The sequence below is a fragment of the Squalius cephalus genome (genome assembly GCF_949319135.1).
Source record: "Squalius cephalus genome assembly, chromosome: 12".
Classification (NCBI taxonomy): domain Eukaryota; kingdom Metazoa; phylum Chordata; class Actinopteri; order Cypriniformes; family Leuciscidae; genus Squalius; species Squalius cephalus.
Window position 1 is genome coordinate 8,082,192 of NC_137133.1, and position 18,688 is coordinate 8,100,879.

Here is an 18,688-nt window from a genome sequence, read left to right on the forward strand (position 1 = left end):
CCAGGTGGTTGGACTGGGAGGATACCGTAAACACAAACTGGAGTGAATAAAACTGAACTGGCATAAGTAAAATGCTGGGGATATTTAAGCAGGGTAAACTTTTAAGTTCAATACTTTTTTGCAAGTTTTGATGTAGTGGCACCACAATGGTGCCATCTAGTGGCTCACATTACTAGATTTAAACGAATAAATAAACCCATGCTGTTTCTCCCTCTGATTGATGGAGGTGCAAAGAAAGGCAACATATTTGCCCTTATGATTGATTATGTAAGAAGGATCCACAGTTGACCAAAAACCTGTACAAAATTGCCTCGAGCAGAGAATGGGCTTAAAGTATGAAGTCCGTAAGACTTTTTAATATTCTCTAACACTCACCAAGGCTTTCTAAAAAATAGAGCATAGAGTGAAATATTACAATTTAAAATAATCACTTTCTATTTATTATATTTAAAAAAAATTTTTTAATTTGCTGAATAAATAGATTTATTTATACTTAACCCACACTTTTGAACGGTAGTGTATATTAAAGAAAACACGCACACTTCAAAAACATAAGTATTTATTATCATTATTCACAATGAAAATGCAAAGGAAGTATTTTTTCCAGAGACAACTGTTCATGTTCCTGAGGAGCGAGAGATCACAGTATACTTGCCTTGGCTTTGGGGTTTGTGCGTTTGAGGGGGCACCTTTACCCCTCTCCTCCCCTCCCTATAACTGCCTCAATGGGTAACAACTTGCATATGTACAAATAATAAAGAGTTGTAACAAGACTACCAAAAAAAAGGCATTCCATTGCATGTATGATTACGCATAATTTGGACAAGGCCTCCTGTCCATTAACATCACAAATTAAAAAGCAAAAAAAAAAAAAATGATGTAAAATTATTTGTAACAAAATAAAGCAAAATGGTCCTTCCTGGGCTCTAACTAGCTATTCAGTAGTAACTTAACTCACAGTGCTCTTAAAATATATTCCTAGGAGGTCTTTACAAGGAGCAAGATGGAAGAAATATTTAGCATTGATTGTAAATTGCCCTGGTTTAAAATGGTTAAAAAAAGACGTTTCCTGACGTAGCACAAGTATAATCAGAGTAGTCAGGGATCTTTAGTAGATATCAGTGCTTTAACAGCATGACCTCACTGTCAGTTTCATTAGAACATAAAGACCGTCAATGCAGAGAGGACAAACATACAGACACTTGTGCTACACTAAAATGGATAATATTCTACAGTAAATGCATTGATCAATATACAACCTTTGAGATTATACATTTTTTTTGTAAATAAAGCACTGTACATAAAATTTGAAAAGTTATACAAGGCTAAGGAAATTAGGAGCACACTCGAGCAAATCATTTCATGGCAAAATTCAAGCTGGGAACAGTGACAGAAACATCTCCCTTCAAGCTACATTATGTACATGTGTACGATTGGCCACAGTGTTTTCTAATTTCACACACAGAAACAACTTTGATTAAACACACAGCACAACTGTAAACATGTTGAACCACAGTGAGAGCAAAACAACCAGATTGCTGATGAGCTGCTGTTGCCGCCAAACAATTTTACGCTGGATGGACGTTTATCATTTAGGTGGTATTGGCACAAAAAAAGTACTGTAGTAAACGTGAACAAATGTGAAATATATCGTGGGTCACATTAACTCTAATATAAATTATGTTCGACAAGTAATCTGGCACTGAATGAAGGTTATCTACAATTGCACATTGCACTTGCTAACCCAAAGCATGTAATAAGAAATTCGAAACAGAAAGAAAAACTTTGAGATCTGTGTACGGTAACTCCTCAGAGGCACTGGAAGATAAAGTTGACTTTGATCCTCGAACCTTTGATGCAAATTTCAGGTTAGTCTGATATCGCATGTCCAAACCGGTTGAGGTAGCAAAAACATTTCTTAAACCAATATCCACACTTAGCTGCTCAGACCTAATTTTTCATGGAGGCGACATACAAAATCATTTTTGGTGCTATGCTCATGAACTAAGGATTTTGAGGATTTCATTTTTTTTAGTATTCTGTTGAATCACCAATCCAACCTAATGTGAAGTCTAGACTGATCTGCACTGAGACGAACGCAGGATTCCAGCAGTTCACTACATCCTTTTCCTGTACAGTTAGACAGAGGAAGAGCTTTAACCGCAACAAATGACCCGAGTAACCAACAAAACCCTTGAAAGAAATACACAATGAAGCAGGAATTTGACTTGTTGGTCTAAACATACAGTAAATCTGTTATAAATACACAAACCAAATGTATGAGTGTTAAAAAAATAATAATGCAGGAAGCAGTACTTTTCAGTAAAAGTAAAATCCCCAGAAAAAAATGCATATATATATATATAACAGAAATTTCCATCTGTAGCTTAACTTCTGATCATAATTTACCCACAATTCAAATGCAATACATTAAAAAACAAACTATATTTTGAAGTGGATGAATATGGAGCTACTCCACAAAGACTTCCTCTGTTTTGATGGGTGTTATCAACGGCCCACCGTTGGATGAATCCGAGCCTTCGTCTTTGGCCAGGTTGTCACTGTTCAGCCCACTGACGGCCATTTCTCCGGCCACTCCACCCGAGAGCGCCCCCTGGTTGAAGCACAGGTGCTTGATCACCTCATTGGGGCTGGAGAAGGTCATTTCACACACATTGCATTTGTACGGTCTCACTGACGAGCCTAGAAACAGCGCCTCCATTTGGCTGGAGTCATCTGCCCCGCACAGCTCCATGCTCTGTCGGTCCACCATGGTGTACGCTGGCTCCGAGCTCAGATTCATGCAAACGTGCCGCGCCGCCTGGTTGGCCCGGCAGAAGCTCTTTCCGCAGGCGCTGCAGCGGTACGGCTTGCCTGTGTGGATGTACATGTGCTCTCTCCAGTGGCTTTTCTGGATGAACTTGCGGCCACAAGTGGAGCACTCATATTTCCTCCGCTTCACTTCCCGCTCCATGTCAGCCGCACCCTCTAGGTTGTCAATATCGGCAATATCGGATGGAGGAGGCGTGTCCGCCTGGGGCTGCGCCGTGTACAGGCTGATTGCAGTTGTCGTCGGGATGGGCATGGCGGTTTCAGGATGTGGCGAGTCTTTTGAGTACAGATGCTGCTCGCTGTCACTGGCAGCGTCCACAATGATGGGAGTGGCTGCGGAGGCTTCGCCGCCTCGGAGAACTTCCTCCACCTCTGGTGTGGCGGCGCCTCCAGTCGCCATGGGGGAAGCCGCACCGACGGACTCTAACACAAGGGGGAGCATAGCCTGAGTGTGTAGAAGCAGGTGCTCTCGCAAGGTTCCTCGCTGAGTGAAGCGGCCCCCACAGACGTGGCACGTATAATGCTTCCTCAGAGAGGTATTTCTTCTCATGATGCTGGGCTTCACATGCAGAATGGTGTTGGTGTTCAGGGAACATGACGGGGCCTCACCTGCAGATGTTTCCATCTCGGACCCTTCCCTCACAAACTGACTGATGCTCGCAGATGCTTCTACCTCCGTTTCTGTCAGACTGTGCCTGTGCTTAGACCCAGGCCGCGTCAGTGAGGTAGCTTTGTTTGTGGTGACGCCCTTACCGTCAAGTAAACCGCCACCTTCTAAGTCGAACGGCGAGGAGAGATGCGTTCTCGCTGAGAGGCGGTTTGTGAGTGTGGCCTGTTGATCTGATATCTGAATGCCATAGAGAGAGGACGACAGGGGAAGGTTGACCTCAGGGTGTGCCTGAGTTGCATGGTGGTTAGACAGACTTGCCTCCTGAATAAGAGGGTACGCATGGAGGAACTTGACGCCCTGCTCCAGGCGAGCTGGGTCGATAAGCTGCGTCGCCAGTTTGCCGGTGTACATCAGATTGAGGAGGTAGCTGAAGATGTCGGGCTGAATGTCAGCAGGCTTCAAGCGAACGCAGTCACTGGTAGAGAAGACAAAGAAACAAAGATTCAACGTAAAAAAAAAAAAAAAAACACTGATCTTTGTGCTATGGAAGTGCTTTAATACTGGCTTATTAGTAAAGAGCAAATTTTAGCACAAATAATAATTTTTTTTTTTTTTTTTTAAAGGGTTAGTTCACCCCAAAATGAAAATTATACCATAATGTACTCACACTCAAGCCATCCTAGGTGTAAATGACTTTCTTCTTTCAGCCAAACACAATCGGAGTTGTATTCAAAAAAAAATAATCCTGGCTCTGCCAAGCTTTATAATGGGAGTGAATAGAGCCTGAGTTTTTGAAGCTTCAAAAAGCACATCCATCCATCCATCCTAAAAGTAATCCATTCGGCTCTAGGGGGTTAATAAAGGCCTTCTGAAGCGAAGTGACGTCTTTGTAAGAAAAATATCAATAATTATAACTTTATGAACTATAATCACTGGCTTCCGGTAACGGTCGTATGCGAGATGAGAGTCACCTCTGACCTGACGTATGATGTAGGACGTAGGAGTAGCGTAAGCTTAGGTGAGAGTAGACGCGATTTCTCTTTAAAAATTCTTGTTTTAGAATTATAATTCATGACTGGTGTTTTGTTTTGCTCTATCCTCCGCGCTTCCGTGTCATCAGTAGGTCGTGTCAAGAGTTCACTCGTGTACTCGTGGCTTCCGCCGTTACTGGAAGCGAGTCATTATAGTTTATAAAGTTATAAATATGGATATTTTTCTTAAAAAAAAAACACATCGCTTCGTTTCAGAAGGCCTTTATTAACCTCCTGGAGCCGTATGAATTACTTTTATGATGGATGGATGCGTTTTTTGGAGCTCCAAAAACTAGTCTATTCACTATTCGGAGTGAATATTTAGGCCATTCACTCCCATTGGAAGAGCCAGGCTTGAGAGTGAGTAAATTATGGTAAATATTTTTGGGTGAACTAACCCTTTAAGCGATTATTGTGCCTTAAAATAATAATAAAAAAATACTTAAAAAATTGAGTACTAACATGAATCAATATTGGATATTTGTGCATGTTCATTTCCTGTATGTATTACATTTTACATTTAGATTACCTTTGCCATCATATGACGCTCACCTTTATTTAAAATTTAAAAAAACTAATTCAATAATAATGATAAATGTAATCTTTAAGGCTGGAATACACTACACAATGTTTGCCCAGATATTTGCCCCGATCTGCAGTCTGGATGAGTTAGTTTCCAAAAGGCAGAGCCATTCTGCAGATTTTGGGCAGTTGCAATTTGAAGACTTTGCAGAAAATCACTTAATGCATAAAAGGGCACAGACTCGTGTTTTTAGCTTCACACAATGATTCTATCCAGTCAGAGGTTATCGAACAGGTTTAATATTTTGGGCTGATTTTAGAACACATTGTTTTCATTTGTCATGCGTCTTCTATCAATGAAGCACATGTTTCTGTCTGCGCGAGTTTGTTGTGTTCGGGACAGCTTGAAAGTCAGGTAGTGTATGATGCCAAGTTTATATTTTTGGCCTTTTTATGGCTTTATTGGATAGGACAGTATAGAGATCAGACAGGAAAGCACATAGTAGAGAGAGAGGAACTCGAGGACCTCGAGACGGGAATCAAACTCGGGTCGCCCGAGGTGCAGTTGTGCTATATGTCGGAGCGCTGACCACGAGGCTATCGGCTCCGACGCGAGTTTGATCATCTACAAACTCAGCAAGTGTATGATGCCTAGTGTTTTAAATTTTGTGTTCTGATTTGAAAATTTGTGCAGTGTTCCAGCCTTTAGCAAATCTCAAAATGATTATCAATTTTTATACAGCAAATTATAATATTGTGATGCCTAAATTCATTGTAGCATTGGAAATGATTGATTTTAGTTGTTAGTGTTTTATTTTTAGTATAGAATTGTAATGTTGGTCATTTATTGGTTATAACATGAGAATTATCATCACCTCACCATATCAACACATCCCTAGCTTAGGCACAAATTGGACTTTAAAAATAACATATAAAGCTTTTACCTGTCCTGGTGTATAAAGAGCATTCTGAAGTAGTTCGAGAATGCAGCCAGTACGGCCTTGTGGGCTTTGAAAAAAACATCGCCGATGGCGACCGTGCAGTCACACAGGAAGCCAAACTCCCTCTGTGCGTTGAGCTGCTGAAGAAGGATAAGACCATGATTGGCCAACTCCATACTTCCACCTACACAGAAAGGGCCAGAGATGACAGTCAACTTCCTGTCTACTACAGACCACAATGCACCAAAAAAAGACTGAGTGAAAGAAGGCTGTTAAGTTGTCCGTTGACATGGACTTAATCAGCAGTGAACAGCCGTAATTATGAATTCAACACTGTTGGATTAACAAAAAGCTCACTCTAAGGAACACTTAGCATAAGAATATTACAACCAACCAGTAATATTGCTCATTCTTAGGGTTAAGGATTTGAACGAACTTTAACCCTTAACCCCAAGCATTACACTTTGACACAAACTCTTCCCCCATGATTTGTGCTACTAACATGAACCTTAAACTGTGCGGCGTGTTGAGAATGTGAGCCGTTACTTTAAGCGATAGTATTTAATTACAGTGCTTTTAAGACAATCTGAAACAGCATTTCATTTACTAAAGCCTAAAACCTAAACACTAATTATATTGCTTCTTTAGACTGGCAAATCTACTTCTCATTCACATTTAAGACTGAGCAATTCCTATTGATCAAGCTGAAGGAAGGTTTCGCTGAGTATGCATTCTCAAGACATTTAACAAACAGAAAAGCTGTATGTGTGGTTTTCAACTTTTCATATTCTTCCTCTCCAAAGATATATCGTGAAACATTTTCAGACCTCTAATTATAACAAATCAGTTTAAATGTATTCTTCATATAGAATAAAATGATAGGAAAGGTTTTAATTCTAGGGTAAGAGAAACAATAGGAGAGAAAACTATATTATCTGAATATTTTCATATCATATGAAAGATTCATTAGAAAAGATATTTAAGACAACTAACTGGTTATTCAGCTTGCAAAAAGACACTCAGACTTGTAACCCTGAAAACAGTCCCAACAGAGCGGTCAGATACAGCCAAGGGCCAAACATCTGAGGCAACCTTTGAACAATGAACCCTGATCCCTGAGGTTATTAACCCTCATCTACCAGAACCAGCTCAACAGCCTCTGTGCCTTGAATGTCCATTAGCCTAAAGGTCGATCACAGGCTTTGTGTGTCACATGACTGGCTCTTCAGACAGCATTCCTGAGGCTACTTCCACACAACCGCTCTTGGGTGGAGAAAGGACGCATCCGTAGAGTCTACAGACTCACTGTCAGAGGTCTTTGAAAGCATGGGCTGTAACGTCACATAGCTGTGTGTATAGACTGGGGAAAAAGAGCATTTCTTTCAAAAAGAAGCTTTAGTTCACATTAAGATGACTCTTCTTCAATCACCCAATCCCATCAATGATTTTGGACTATACTGAGACTTACTGGCCTGGATGAATGAAGTTTGTTTAATTGCTGCTGCTTCACACCAAAGCAGTTTGTTTATCTTTTGTTTTGTTCATTATCATTTTTCTTAAACACATACACATAAAAAATTATTTCATAAAATTAATCAATCCCAATTTTATTTTGTGTTATTGGTGCGATATTGGTGGCATGCTCTATAAAATACAAAATGGTGTATTTAACTGCTTTAATGAGAGAAATAATTACAATCCCATGAAGCATTGCGAATTAAATTTAGTCAAATTAAAAACAAAAGGGGGAAATATAATACTAACCTACTTATTTAAAGATGCTGATTATATATTTATATATAAAGCAACTGTTAAAAAGTATGTTCTATATGATATGGATATAAAAATCAATTCCCATATAGAGAACATTAATGTGATTTTTACTTTGTAAAACCGACTGTGGATCTTTACTGCTCATTGCATTTGGTCATGTGATGTCAATATGGCAGCACCTATGAGGAACAGTGTTGCCATGTCCGCTTTTTTATAAGCGACTTTGTTCTTGTTTTTTAATGTCACTTATAAATATAGGAAATGGGTTGCGGTTTTTAGCATTATTTTTTATTTGTATTATTCTTTCCCGAATCGGGTATTATTTGGGTACTGCACGAAAGTATGACCGACCACTGTTGGCACCTGCGTTTCTAGGAGCTTTCTACATAATGATTAACCCTGAATTTGTTTTAGCTTTCTCCGGCCCCTCACTCACTTACCCCGATTATATGTCTACAGGTGTGTTAGCGCGCGAGAGAGAAAAACATTAATTTCATTAGATAGTTGAAGAATGCGAAACATTTTTAATTTTTGGTAAATTATTAAATGAAATCTAGTAGTCACCGGCTGTTCAAAAACTGAGCTCGACTGTTTAGGCCTATTGTTCGTGAGGAATATTGCTTATTTTATGCTTAGATTGTAATACTGTTTATTTATTTTTGTGAGATCTGGCAACACTGATGAGGAAGTAGAATACAACTGCTTTTTCTAGAAGACTAAAGTCGAATGAGTGTACATAATTTGTAATATTTCATAAAGGTCTGTTCATTTCTTGTTAGTCTAAAACTTCTAATTCGCAAAACTTATTGAGTGGACCTTTAACTTTAGTTTTAAACTCAATAAAGTCACAGCTTTCAGCAATCATCGAAATTTGACGGAATATACAAACAATGACATGACAGATTTTATGCAAGAACACTTATAAACCGCTTACAGGTGTTTCCTGGTACCGAAACATATTTCAAATGAGCATTGCAGTTCCTCATAACTCCAGCTCTAAACCAATCGCTACAGCTTCAACTTGCTCTCATTGTGGTTTGTAAACTAGCTCCTCCCACTACGGAGACACGTGGAACGGACAGATCTCCCGCAGAGACCGACCACTTCCGCAATCTGTTTTTCTTCGCAAATAGAAAATAAACCGTCAAAAACTGAAACGTGATGACTGATACGATCACGCGCAGACGCTCGCTGCTCGACAAGCACATGATCCAGCAACCTAATCTCGAATATAGCGTACATTCACAACAATAACAACGATATAAACCCCGAACGGAGCTTAGCGAGCATCAGAGACGAGAAGCGAAAATAAACGGAGCTTCGTGAAACGGACACACACACACACACACACACGGGGGGAAGGGGTGGTCACCGAATAAATAAACTAAACTGAAAACAACAAATGAACAGTTAACGATAAAGGTTGACTAGTGTAAACACGCACGTACCTTTCCTCCGCTAGAGCGTGTGGAGTTCGGTGAGTCGATGTCTGGTACCGGGGGACTTGTCCGTTGGGCTCGCAGCTGCTCTGTTCCTCTCAAACGCAGCATTGGCGGCGATGGTCGTCGGTGTTTTCCGGTCGGGTTACGTTACAATCACATGACTGTCTAAAAGGGCTTAAAACAGCGGTTGTAAAACCCACTTCCCTGGGATGCTAAAACAAACGGTCTTTGGCGCTAAGAGCAGCTAAAATGAGTGAACTGGCGAACGATATGTGTGTCTGTCGTTCTCATGTGTTCACGGTGCGGCGGAGATGAATGTTGAGCAATCATTCAGGGGCGACGATCGTTGGTGAACGTTACACATAAACGGATTTTAGTGGAGTTGGATAGCCGTAGGTCACGCTACCCACCCCCACATGAAGATAACGTATCGAGACAGATACATGCAGCAGGGCTATTTGCATTTCAGTTGACAGACTGAGCACTTTTACAGCCAAAAGAAACGCGCGTATTATTCGAAGAACGACGATTTCACACCCACAGGATACAATCAACTTAATGAGGCATATTATTATTTATTTTTTTAAATATTATAAATTTAAAAACTCATTATTAAGCCTAAAAAGAACATTGGGATATTAATGGATTTTAAAATAGCGAACAAATAAATAAATCCATATTTATTCATAATTGAGTGTGTGTTTGTAAAATACTTATTTAAAATATAGTTCCATTAACAAAATGAATAAAAAAAAATATTTTGAGAAGACCATCGGTTTATTTATTTATTTATTTAAATTTTTGCAGGTTTAGTCCTCCATTGGTTTACATCTTTTTATGTATTTGCAACAATTAAACATTGTTTATAAAAATGGTAAGAGTCATATTCATTTTCTAGGTCAAGTCTTTAAAATATACTTGTTTGAAAATCTTACCATAATACCAGAATAAAAAAGCTGATTTTTTTTTTCTTTATCTTAAGGGTGCTGAATAAAAATGTTTCCTTATGATACCAGAAAGATGATCCTTATTCTATGTTCTCTCTAATCAATTCATTTTAATGTAATTATTTGGACCATCCTGAGGTTCTTTATCTATACGTTAGATATAATGCCTTTAAATGCATTTATCCTTTAAATAGCTACATTTTGTTGTAAGAGGAGTTGATTGAATTTCAAGAATATCTTTTTTAAGAATCGCTACCTTGAGAAAATCACTAGTTCCATTATAAACAGTGCAAGAGTTGAAAAGATTTACATTTTCCTTTCCAGAGTTTCTGAGCTTTCACCATGCTGAGGGGAACAGGATGTGAGCTCGCTTGACCAGGCCTGCTAAAGATGTCAGGAAATGAATAACACTGGGGTATCACATGAACAAATGCATGCAAGAATTGTGAGAAAATGTTTAGAAAATATAAAAGAGTAGTCTACAGCCTTGGAAGTTTAAGACAGCAAAATGAGGATGCCAACTTTAAGTTGTGGGTTTGCGAAAAAAGGAAAGGGAAGTTGAGGGGTGGTGTCTCCATACAGAGAAAACAAGCTGTCTGTTAGGGACATGTGGTCTGGTGGGGTGATAACGGCATCTGGACTATATGGTTTCTGTTTCCAATTTCTGAAAATCACATTAGCATCCTAAAATATGGTTTAGAATTGTCTGTCTGTAGACACAATAATAAAATGTTACTGTTTAGTAAGTATAGTACCCATATCAAGCGAGCAACATGTTCGTACATGTATATTAGATACATAAAACATACCTGATTTATCTTTTTTTTTAATCAATGACAGTTAATAAGTAACAACCCATTAGATCCATATTTAAGGTCTCTCTTTCATGAATAAATGATATCCTGAGACTACTAACCTGCTGAAAACGTTTAAACCAGACTATGCTGGTCTTTTCTGGATAAGCTTTTGTTTAGCTCTGTGGCCGGCTGGTCACCCAGCTTGATCAGCTGAAAAGTGCCCAAAACCCTCTGAAACCAGCCAACACACCAGGCTGAGAGACCAGCTACAAACCATCTGGTTAAAATGTTTTTTATTTTTTTTTCTCTTCTGTGCAGGCTTTGAATTTAATTAATATTAAATAAAAAAAGTCACAATGTACTTTGTGAATACTACGCATCTGAATATTGTCATGTCTGATTTGTTTGTGTGACCAACATGGCTTACACAGACCGGCCACTAGAGGTCAGTAGTGTCAATGATCACGAGAATGACGAGATACTGACAACTCATATAATTCAAGCCTCGTAAAAACAAAAACAAATACCATGCTCATTTATGTGATTTAATGTGTTGCCGCGATATGCGAGTGAAGGACACAGAGTGTATTAAATTATTTTATACCTTTACATTACATTGTTAATTGGTCACCAATCGTTCTTAAATAAAGTTTGTTGAAAATCTCTAGTCCTTCCTGTTTGCATTGCTAAGATGGAGGTAGAGGGAACGTTCCCCCCGCTGTCACTCTCTGCTAAATTTGAGGGGTATGTCTTTATAATCATATAGTTTAGCTTCCATGCTCACTTTTGACGTCATTTATGTATAATTAGGCTACGGCAAGAAATTAATCGTGTTGTTCAATTGCAATGAATATGCATGCTGCGTTTAGTCAAATAGGCAGCCTGACAGCCTGTCATCATTAGTCCCCTTCACACGTACCGTCTTTACTGGTAAATTACAGTTTACAGATCATGTGACCATGAATCAGTTCTGGCAATTTTCCAGTATAGGAAGTTGTAACCTTACCTGTAAATTACCAATATGTGTGTGTGTGAAAGGAAAAAAATAAAATAATAATAATAATAATAAGATTATCGGTATTAGCACGCTTTGCATTATCAAAGTAAATAAGGTAAGAAGTGAAAACAGGAGAGAGGAAATTGTGTTAACTAGGTTAAGGTTGGGACATTGTGCTCTAAATAAAACATTAAAAATGATAGGAAAACCTTAGACTGGTCTATGTGAGGATTGCCAGGAAGAGGAATCTGTGGAGCATGTCATTCTACATTGTAGAAAATATAAGACGCAGAGAGAGTTGATGGAAAATAAACTGAAGGAGCTAGGGGTGCAGGGACTCACTTTAAAAACAACCCTAAGTATGAGCCAAAGAGAACAGGTGAGAGAACTAATATTTTATTTAAGGGAAACTGGACTTTATTATAGGGTATGATAGGTAAAGTGTTTTTTTTTTTTTTTTTTTTTTTTTTTTTTTTTAAATGTATCCCCACCCTCTATCCCAAGCCCAGTCTCCACAAACGGCAACAAAAACAATCTGGGCCAACCTGGACCACAAAACATAACAAACAGTGTTCCAGCCAATAACCGACAAGAATGATTTGGGGTTGGGGGGTTAGTGCGCGTGCACATGAAAGGGGTGTGTGGGGAGTGGAGGAGAGAGAAGCATGAAGAGGGAAGTTAGCTAGAGGAGAGATGTCCTAGACAACGACTAACGTTAGAATTATATTCTCTTGAATTTTGATATGACCGACACACGACCAAAAAAAAAAAAAAAAAAGAGAGAGAATATCGGTATTAGCACGCTTTGCAGCTACTACTGCATACTACTGTATTAGTAACTATGTAACTATTGTGCGTCTTGTGTTTTTAAGAGCAAAAACGGTGTCTGATCATTCCCTTACGCCTGCCAGAAGTAAAGCATAATATGGTCAAAATGGGACTGATACTGTGAATACATAGAGAAACTGTGGATGAAGAAAACGTCGCAGAAATGTTTTGACAGCACATATAATGCCTAGATATGCTGTATAGATAGGCGACTAACCAGCTTTTTAGACACTTTGATTTCAATGGTCATGCTACTGCTGGATGTAATGACTGACAACCAGTACCGCCTATTATCACCTAATATAAAATACTTTATTTACTACTTTTTAGATGTAGCCTTTCTTTCTTATTCCTCAAATTACTAGTGCTAGTGAAAGTTATGTCTCTTTGCGTTACAGCTATTTTTTTTCATAACAAATGTATCTCTTTTTGTCTGAATCATAGATTTTTTTTTTACATTTTTTTTAATAATAACTAAATAATAATTACACATTAAATATTTAATGATTTGCTATGTTTAGGTCCTTTGCCTATCTGACTGTGAGAGATAGACTACCAACCATACTCACAAAAGTGGTAGACTCTTTACATCGTAATAAAGAAAGTTTCTTCAAAGAATATGGAAAGGTATGTATGATTTTTCATTAGTTACGTTCAACATTTTTACAATATTCAATATTTTCTTATGTTATTCATAAAATAAAATAAGCCTGTTCTGACAGTTTTCTCAGATTTAACTTCTAGATGATGTGTTTGATCAGGAGGGCATCCAGGCAGAGAAGAGGGCCATCTCCTTCCTGTCCAAGCTGAGGAATGAACTGCAGACAGACAAACCTGTTCTGCTTCTGACTGATAATGCTGAGGACACAGAGGCCTGGAATGAATACATGAGTAGACAGCAGGACCTGATGGAGGACGGGCAGCCTGTCAGCTGGTTCAAGTCATCATGGCTTTATATGGAGTGCTACATGTACCGAAGGATCCAAGAGGCTCTGAATATGAAGTAAGACAAATCATCTTAATACATAATGAATACAATTTTAAATAAAAAAAGGCCAGAGAAATTATATTTGAGGGAAATTAATACTGTCACAATTTTACTCAAAAATCAAAGCATCTTAAAGTTTAGATTAACTTTAGCATCTAATAGTAAAAAAAAACCTTTTTTTGTATTTAAAAATAACAATACTGAGTTTATAACCTGTTTAATAACCTTTTTAATCACAATTTTTTTAAAGAGACAATCTTAAAAAATCGTTTTTTTTTTTAAGTCATGAACATTGTTTCCGCGGGGCATTAAAAAGCATTAAAAGACATTAAATGGATTTTGTGAAAATTAAGGCCTTAAATAGCATTAAAAAGCATTACATTTTAAGCATTAAAAACATAAAAAATTTAAATCTAGTTTTGAAGAAAATTTTTTATCATCAATTTATTTGAATATATAATATAATTTTGAATATAAATATAATTAATAATTTTTATTTGCTGTTGCAAAATATGTACGTTAGTGTGATAAACACGCGGAACCGGTTTGGTAATTGCTTCTGGCCAGAGCAAAATTGCCGTGATGCGGAGGTGACGCTGGCATTTTGAACAGCAGGAATAACAGGAAATATAGCTGCGAGCAGCGATATGGGGCCAAGCCGCTGAAGCAGCTGCAACAGCAGTGCAGAGCAGGATGAGCAAAAACAGCAGAAATTGAACATGCATGAAAAAACAGCTGGTTCAGAAGTACAGGTGAAAATGAACTCAAAATGAACAGAAGTTCAGATGAGAATGAAGACAGAATAAACAAAAACATAGTTATTTCTAATCCAAGAGAAAGAAAGATTAGTACAACGCCTGAATAATAAAGGAATCGAAATGACACAATATTTCACACAATTTTTCTAAAGTCGGGATGATGTTCCATAATTCAAGTGAGAATCAACTCAAAATTAATCATTTTTATATGCACCACATGTCTTATTTATTGAGTTCCTTCTCAGATAGACACCATGTCTGGAACTGAAGCATCTTTGCACCACTTCTGGCTACAGTACCTATTGCGGTCTGGGCATGTGCCACACAGGATTTGAACCCACGAGCTGAATGGTTCGGGGCTCGTGTCACGTGGTTTAGCAGCTTGTGCCACTCAGTTGATGCTGACTTACCAAACTGCAGTGGAGAGGCTTCAGTGTAAGAATTAGCAAAAAAAAAGCATGTTGACCTGATTAGCATGCTAAGCTATCTTAATGCTAATGTAGCTTATGGTTAACCTAATATCTGAAGAGCCACAATGCATTCGTAAAGTGTAGCATTTAATATCATGATATTATATTGTAATTAATGTCATTGTTTTGTTCACCCATACATGTGTGTGTCAAATTTGGTGAAAATATCTCATTTTGTTTTAGTTATAGACATTTATATGTATGAGAGCATAAAAAATGACCCATGGGCAACTTTGATTGGATTTTTTTGCCACTTGCTATCAAAATTTTGACATTTGGGCATTAGCATGTAGCCAACGACCTATGTTTCCAAACTTCCTACGGTGGTTCCGTCTTGATCGGTCTAACGGTTTCGAAGTTATTGGCAAATGTTTTTTAATCGCTAAATCACAACACTACACAAACAGTAACCTAGCATGTTTGGTATTGTTGGACTCGACAAGGATTCAGGAACATAAGGAGATGACTCGCGTGAAATAAGTCAATCACACCTAGAGTTATAAGCATGTGAAAAATAAATTGTACCACTAGGTGGCGCTGGTTCGAAACTTCTCAGGCTCCTTCAGGGCATCGTATTGATGACCCATACCGAGTTTGGTAACGATACGTTCCTAAAATACAGCATTTTAGTCCAAAATTCAAAATGGCCAATGTCCAAAATGGCCGATGTCGGAAAATTAGATATTAGTCGACTTGGCATGACACCCTGAATCTAATGAGACTGATTATTTTTGGACAAATCGTTCAGAAATTATGCAGCATGTCACCTCAGGTCATGCTTGTGATGACATGTACCAAGTTTTGTCTGAATACGATAAAGCGTTGCGAACATACAATAACTAAATTTCATGCCACACAAATGGTTAAAAGCCGTAACCATATATATATATATATAATATCTGTGGTTAGTCGTAAGTCATGTATGACATTAAAAATAAAAAAATGGCATTAAAAAAGGCATTCAATTTAATTTGAAGATACCTGCAGAAACCCTGATGAAGACCATTAAAAATGACTATAAATGATTGTACTTAACAGCTCTAAATTAAATAAAATTGTGATGAGTAAAAAAGTATGACTTGCTTTTGAAATACTATAGCATAGTAATTAGTGAAGTAGTTTACACCATTTTAGTGTCTTTTTTTAAACCAAATAATCATTTCAAGTGTTATCTTAAATGTGCTTTAAGTTGTTTTATTTTTTATATTTTGTTAAATCAAGGGTAATTGATTTAAATACTCTCCGTTGCATTGATACATATTGAATTGTAAAATTCATTTTTGTTTGTTTTACTTTGTTTCCTAAAGTCCACCAATGAGTAACTTTGACGGCTTTAAGGAGGGAAAGACGCAAAGCTTCTTTGAATCTCAACAAGCGATTAAATGCCTCTGTACATACCTTCAGGAGCTCATAACCAACATGGAGAACATGACTGAGATGCAGCTGCGAGAGAACTTTCTCAAGTTGCTTCAGGTTAGTATGTCCATGCTCTTAGCTGCAGCATAATTCAGTGATCCCTGCCATTAAAAACAAATGTTAATGTGACATGTTTATGTTTCTGTGACATAAGAACCACAACACCAAAAACAAGAAAAATCGATTTCACTAAGCCGTAACCATTAACTTAATGACTTGCATCTTAAATTTAGAACAAAGAATCTTGTTAGCCAAAATGACATCAAGTTTGCGGTGCCAAGTAACATGCCTTGGGGTGGCTGTTGTTTTCAGCATGTGCTTGTCTACTTTGATATTAGACTTGTTGGGGATAACGTAATGTCACATAATCTTGTTTATTGTGTATTTTGTAGGTCTCTCTGTGGGGAAACAAGTGTGATCTGTCCATCTCTGCCGGTCAGGACAACTCTCAAAGGTCCAGTCCCATCGATTCTCTATCTGATCTCCAGCGCTTCATCCTAGTGGATGACTCCAACATGGTTTGGTCAACGCTGGTTGCTGCTCAAGGGTCCGGATCCGCAGGGAAGAAGCATGCAAGAGTGGACATTGTTTTAGACAATGCTGGCTTTGAGCTCATTACCGATCTGGTCCTTGCTGACTTCCTTGTTTCTGCCGGACTAGCCAAGCAAATCCGATTTCATGGCAAGTCCTTCCCATGGTTCGTCTCAGACGTCACCAAACAAGACTTTGAGTGGACCATCATGCAGACCATGGCAGCCAATCACAAGTGGATGTCAGCTAGCGGTGTCCAATGGAAGCATTTCATGAAGGATGGCACCTGGTCCTACCATGACCACCCTTTTTGGACCATGCCCCATGAGTTCTGCGACATGGAGCTGGATGCAGCTGATCTCTACAGCACGCTCCAGGGCTCTGACCTGATTCTCTTCAAAGGAGACCTGAACTACAGGAAGCTGACTGGCGACAGGAAGTGGGAGCACACGGTTCTGTTCGATCGGGCGTTGAGGGGGTTCCAGCCTGCCCCTCTCTGTAGTCTTAGGACACTGAAGGCTGATGTTCAGGTGGGCTTACAGCCGGGCCAGGCAGAGAAGCTCAACTCTCAGGATCCGCACTGGATGACTAATGCCAAATATGCTGTGGTTCAGTTTTCCAGTCCACACAGAGAACGGTAGAGGTGTTTTTAAAGGAAAGAGAGTGCTCACTGATGAGGGAATTAACAGGAAGCAAGATAAATGCACTAATTAAAGATGCTGCTTCAGTTACCAACATGCCAAACAAATGTGTTATGTTGGTTTATCTCTGCTTGTATTTTTTTTATCCAACACTTTTGTTCTTTTTTTTTGCATGGAAGCAAATTACGTAATGAACCATAACGCTTCTGCATATCAAACACTGAAATGAATATGAACCTAAAGTATGTCCTTGTTGATAGAACAATGAAGTTTTGAAGAGAAACCTGGCAATCTTTTGGTCATAGTTTACACAGTATATGGTTTTCTGTTTGTATTGCTGATGTGTATTGTGTACAAGTACGGTTATTTAAAAAATACAGATGTAAACATTTAGACGTATACATCTATAAATCTCCAAAGATGTTTTGTTTGGTTGTAGTTAAATGTTATTGTCCAAAACTCATTGAGATAGTGAGAAAGGTGTTTCTGGCTAAAATGTGTTTTAAAGTATATAAAAGAGTTTTTTTTTTTTATGTAGACTAATAGTTTTTGGGCTTTGCATTATTGCATAATTGAAAAAGAAAACATTAAAGACATACTGTTTTAATAAAACAGTTCTAGTAAAGTAATGGCAAAACTGAATGTATGAGGACATGAATTCAAAGGGGAATTTCATGAAATGCAGATGCAATGTTTGTTTTAGCCAAGCGCTAAATCACAATAATTTGCTAATGTCAATGCATGTTAACACATTCTGTTTTCTGTCTGATAAAAATACTGGCCATACACTATCTCAGAGTGTTTTTATTGTTTTTTTCATCTTGTACTTTAAAAGCAGGTTTACCGTTATGGGCAGTGTGGAGAATTGCACCAAGATAGTTTCTTTTTAAGCTTATTTACGAGCAAATTGGAAACCGTTGCTAGTCGGGACACCGTGCGTATGTACTCATACTTGTTAAAATGGAAATTCTGTGTTTTGAATGCAACTGAACAAAGAATACAAATTAGAAACCCATTCTGCTTTTTGATTTTTTTCTTTCTTTATTATTATTTTTTTTTTAAAGGTGTGTTGATGCTTGGTTTTCCAAGGAGACTTGCCTCTACAGAGCAGCAAAGAAAAGAGTCAAGGACCCCCAAAGCATTGATGTTACGTAATAAGCACAT

The 18,688-nt window shown here is 38.1% G+C and overlaps 2 protein-coding genes across 2 annotated transcripts; one reads left to right on the forward strand and one right to left on the reverse strand.

Moving 5' to 3' along the window:
- Positions 1 to 544: 544 nt before the first annotated feature.
- Positions 545 to 9,368, reverse strand: zbtb2b (zinc finger and BTB domain containing 2b). The gene is given in 6 exon segments (XM_079888510.1): positions 545 to 3,917; positions 5,940 to 6,120; positions 8,722 to 8,725; positions 8,727 to 8,747; positions 8,750 to 8,830; positions 9,158 to 9,368. Coding segments are annotated over 6 exon segments (1,836 nt in total). The 5' UTR covers positions 9,260 to 9,368; the 3' UTR covers positions 545 to 2,470.
- A 2,195-nt stretch (positions 9,369 to 11,563) lies between these two features.
- On the forward strand, positions 11,564 to 18,167 carry armt1 (acidic residue methyltransferase 1). Its single transcript, XM_079887686.1, has 5 exons — positions 11,564 to 11,639; positions 13,242 to 13,347; positions 13,482 to 13,723; positions 16,244 to 16,409; positions 16,745 to 18,167. Exons 1-5 carry the CDS (start codon positions 11,587 to 11,589, stop codon positions 17,522 to 17,524), a joined length of 1,347 nt encoding a protein of 448 aa, XP_079743812.1. The 5' UTR covers positions 11,564 to 11,586; the 3' UTR covers positions 17,525 to 18,167.
- The last annotated feature ends 521 nt before the right edge of the window (positions 18,168 to 18,688 follow it).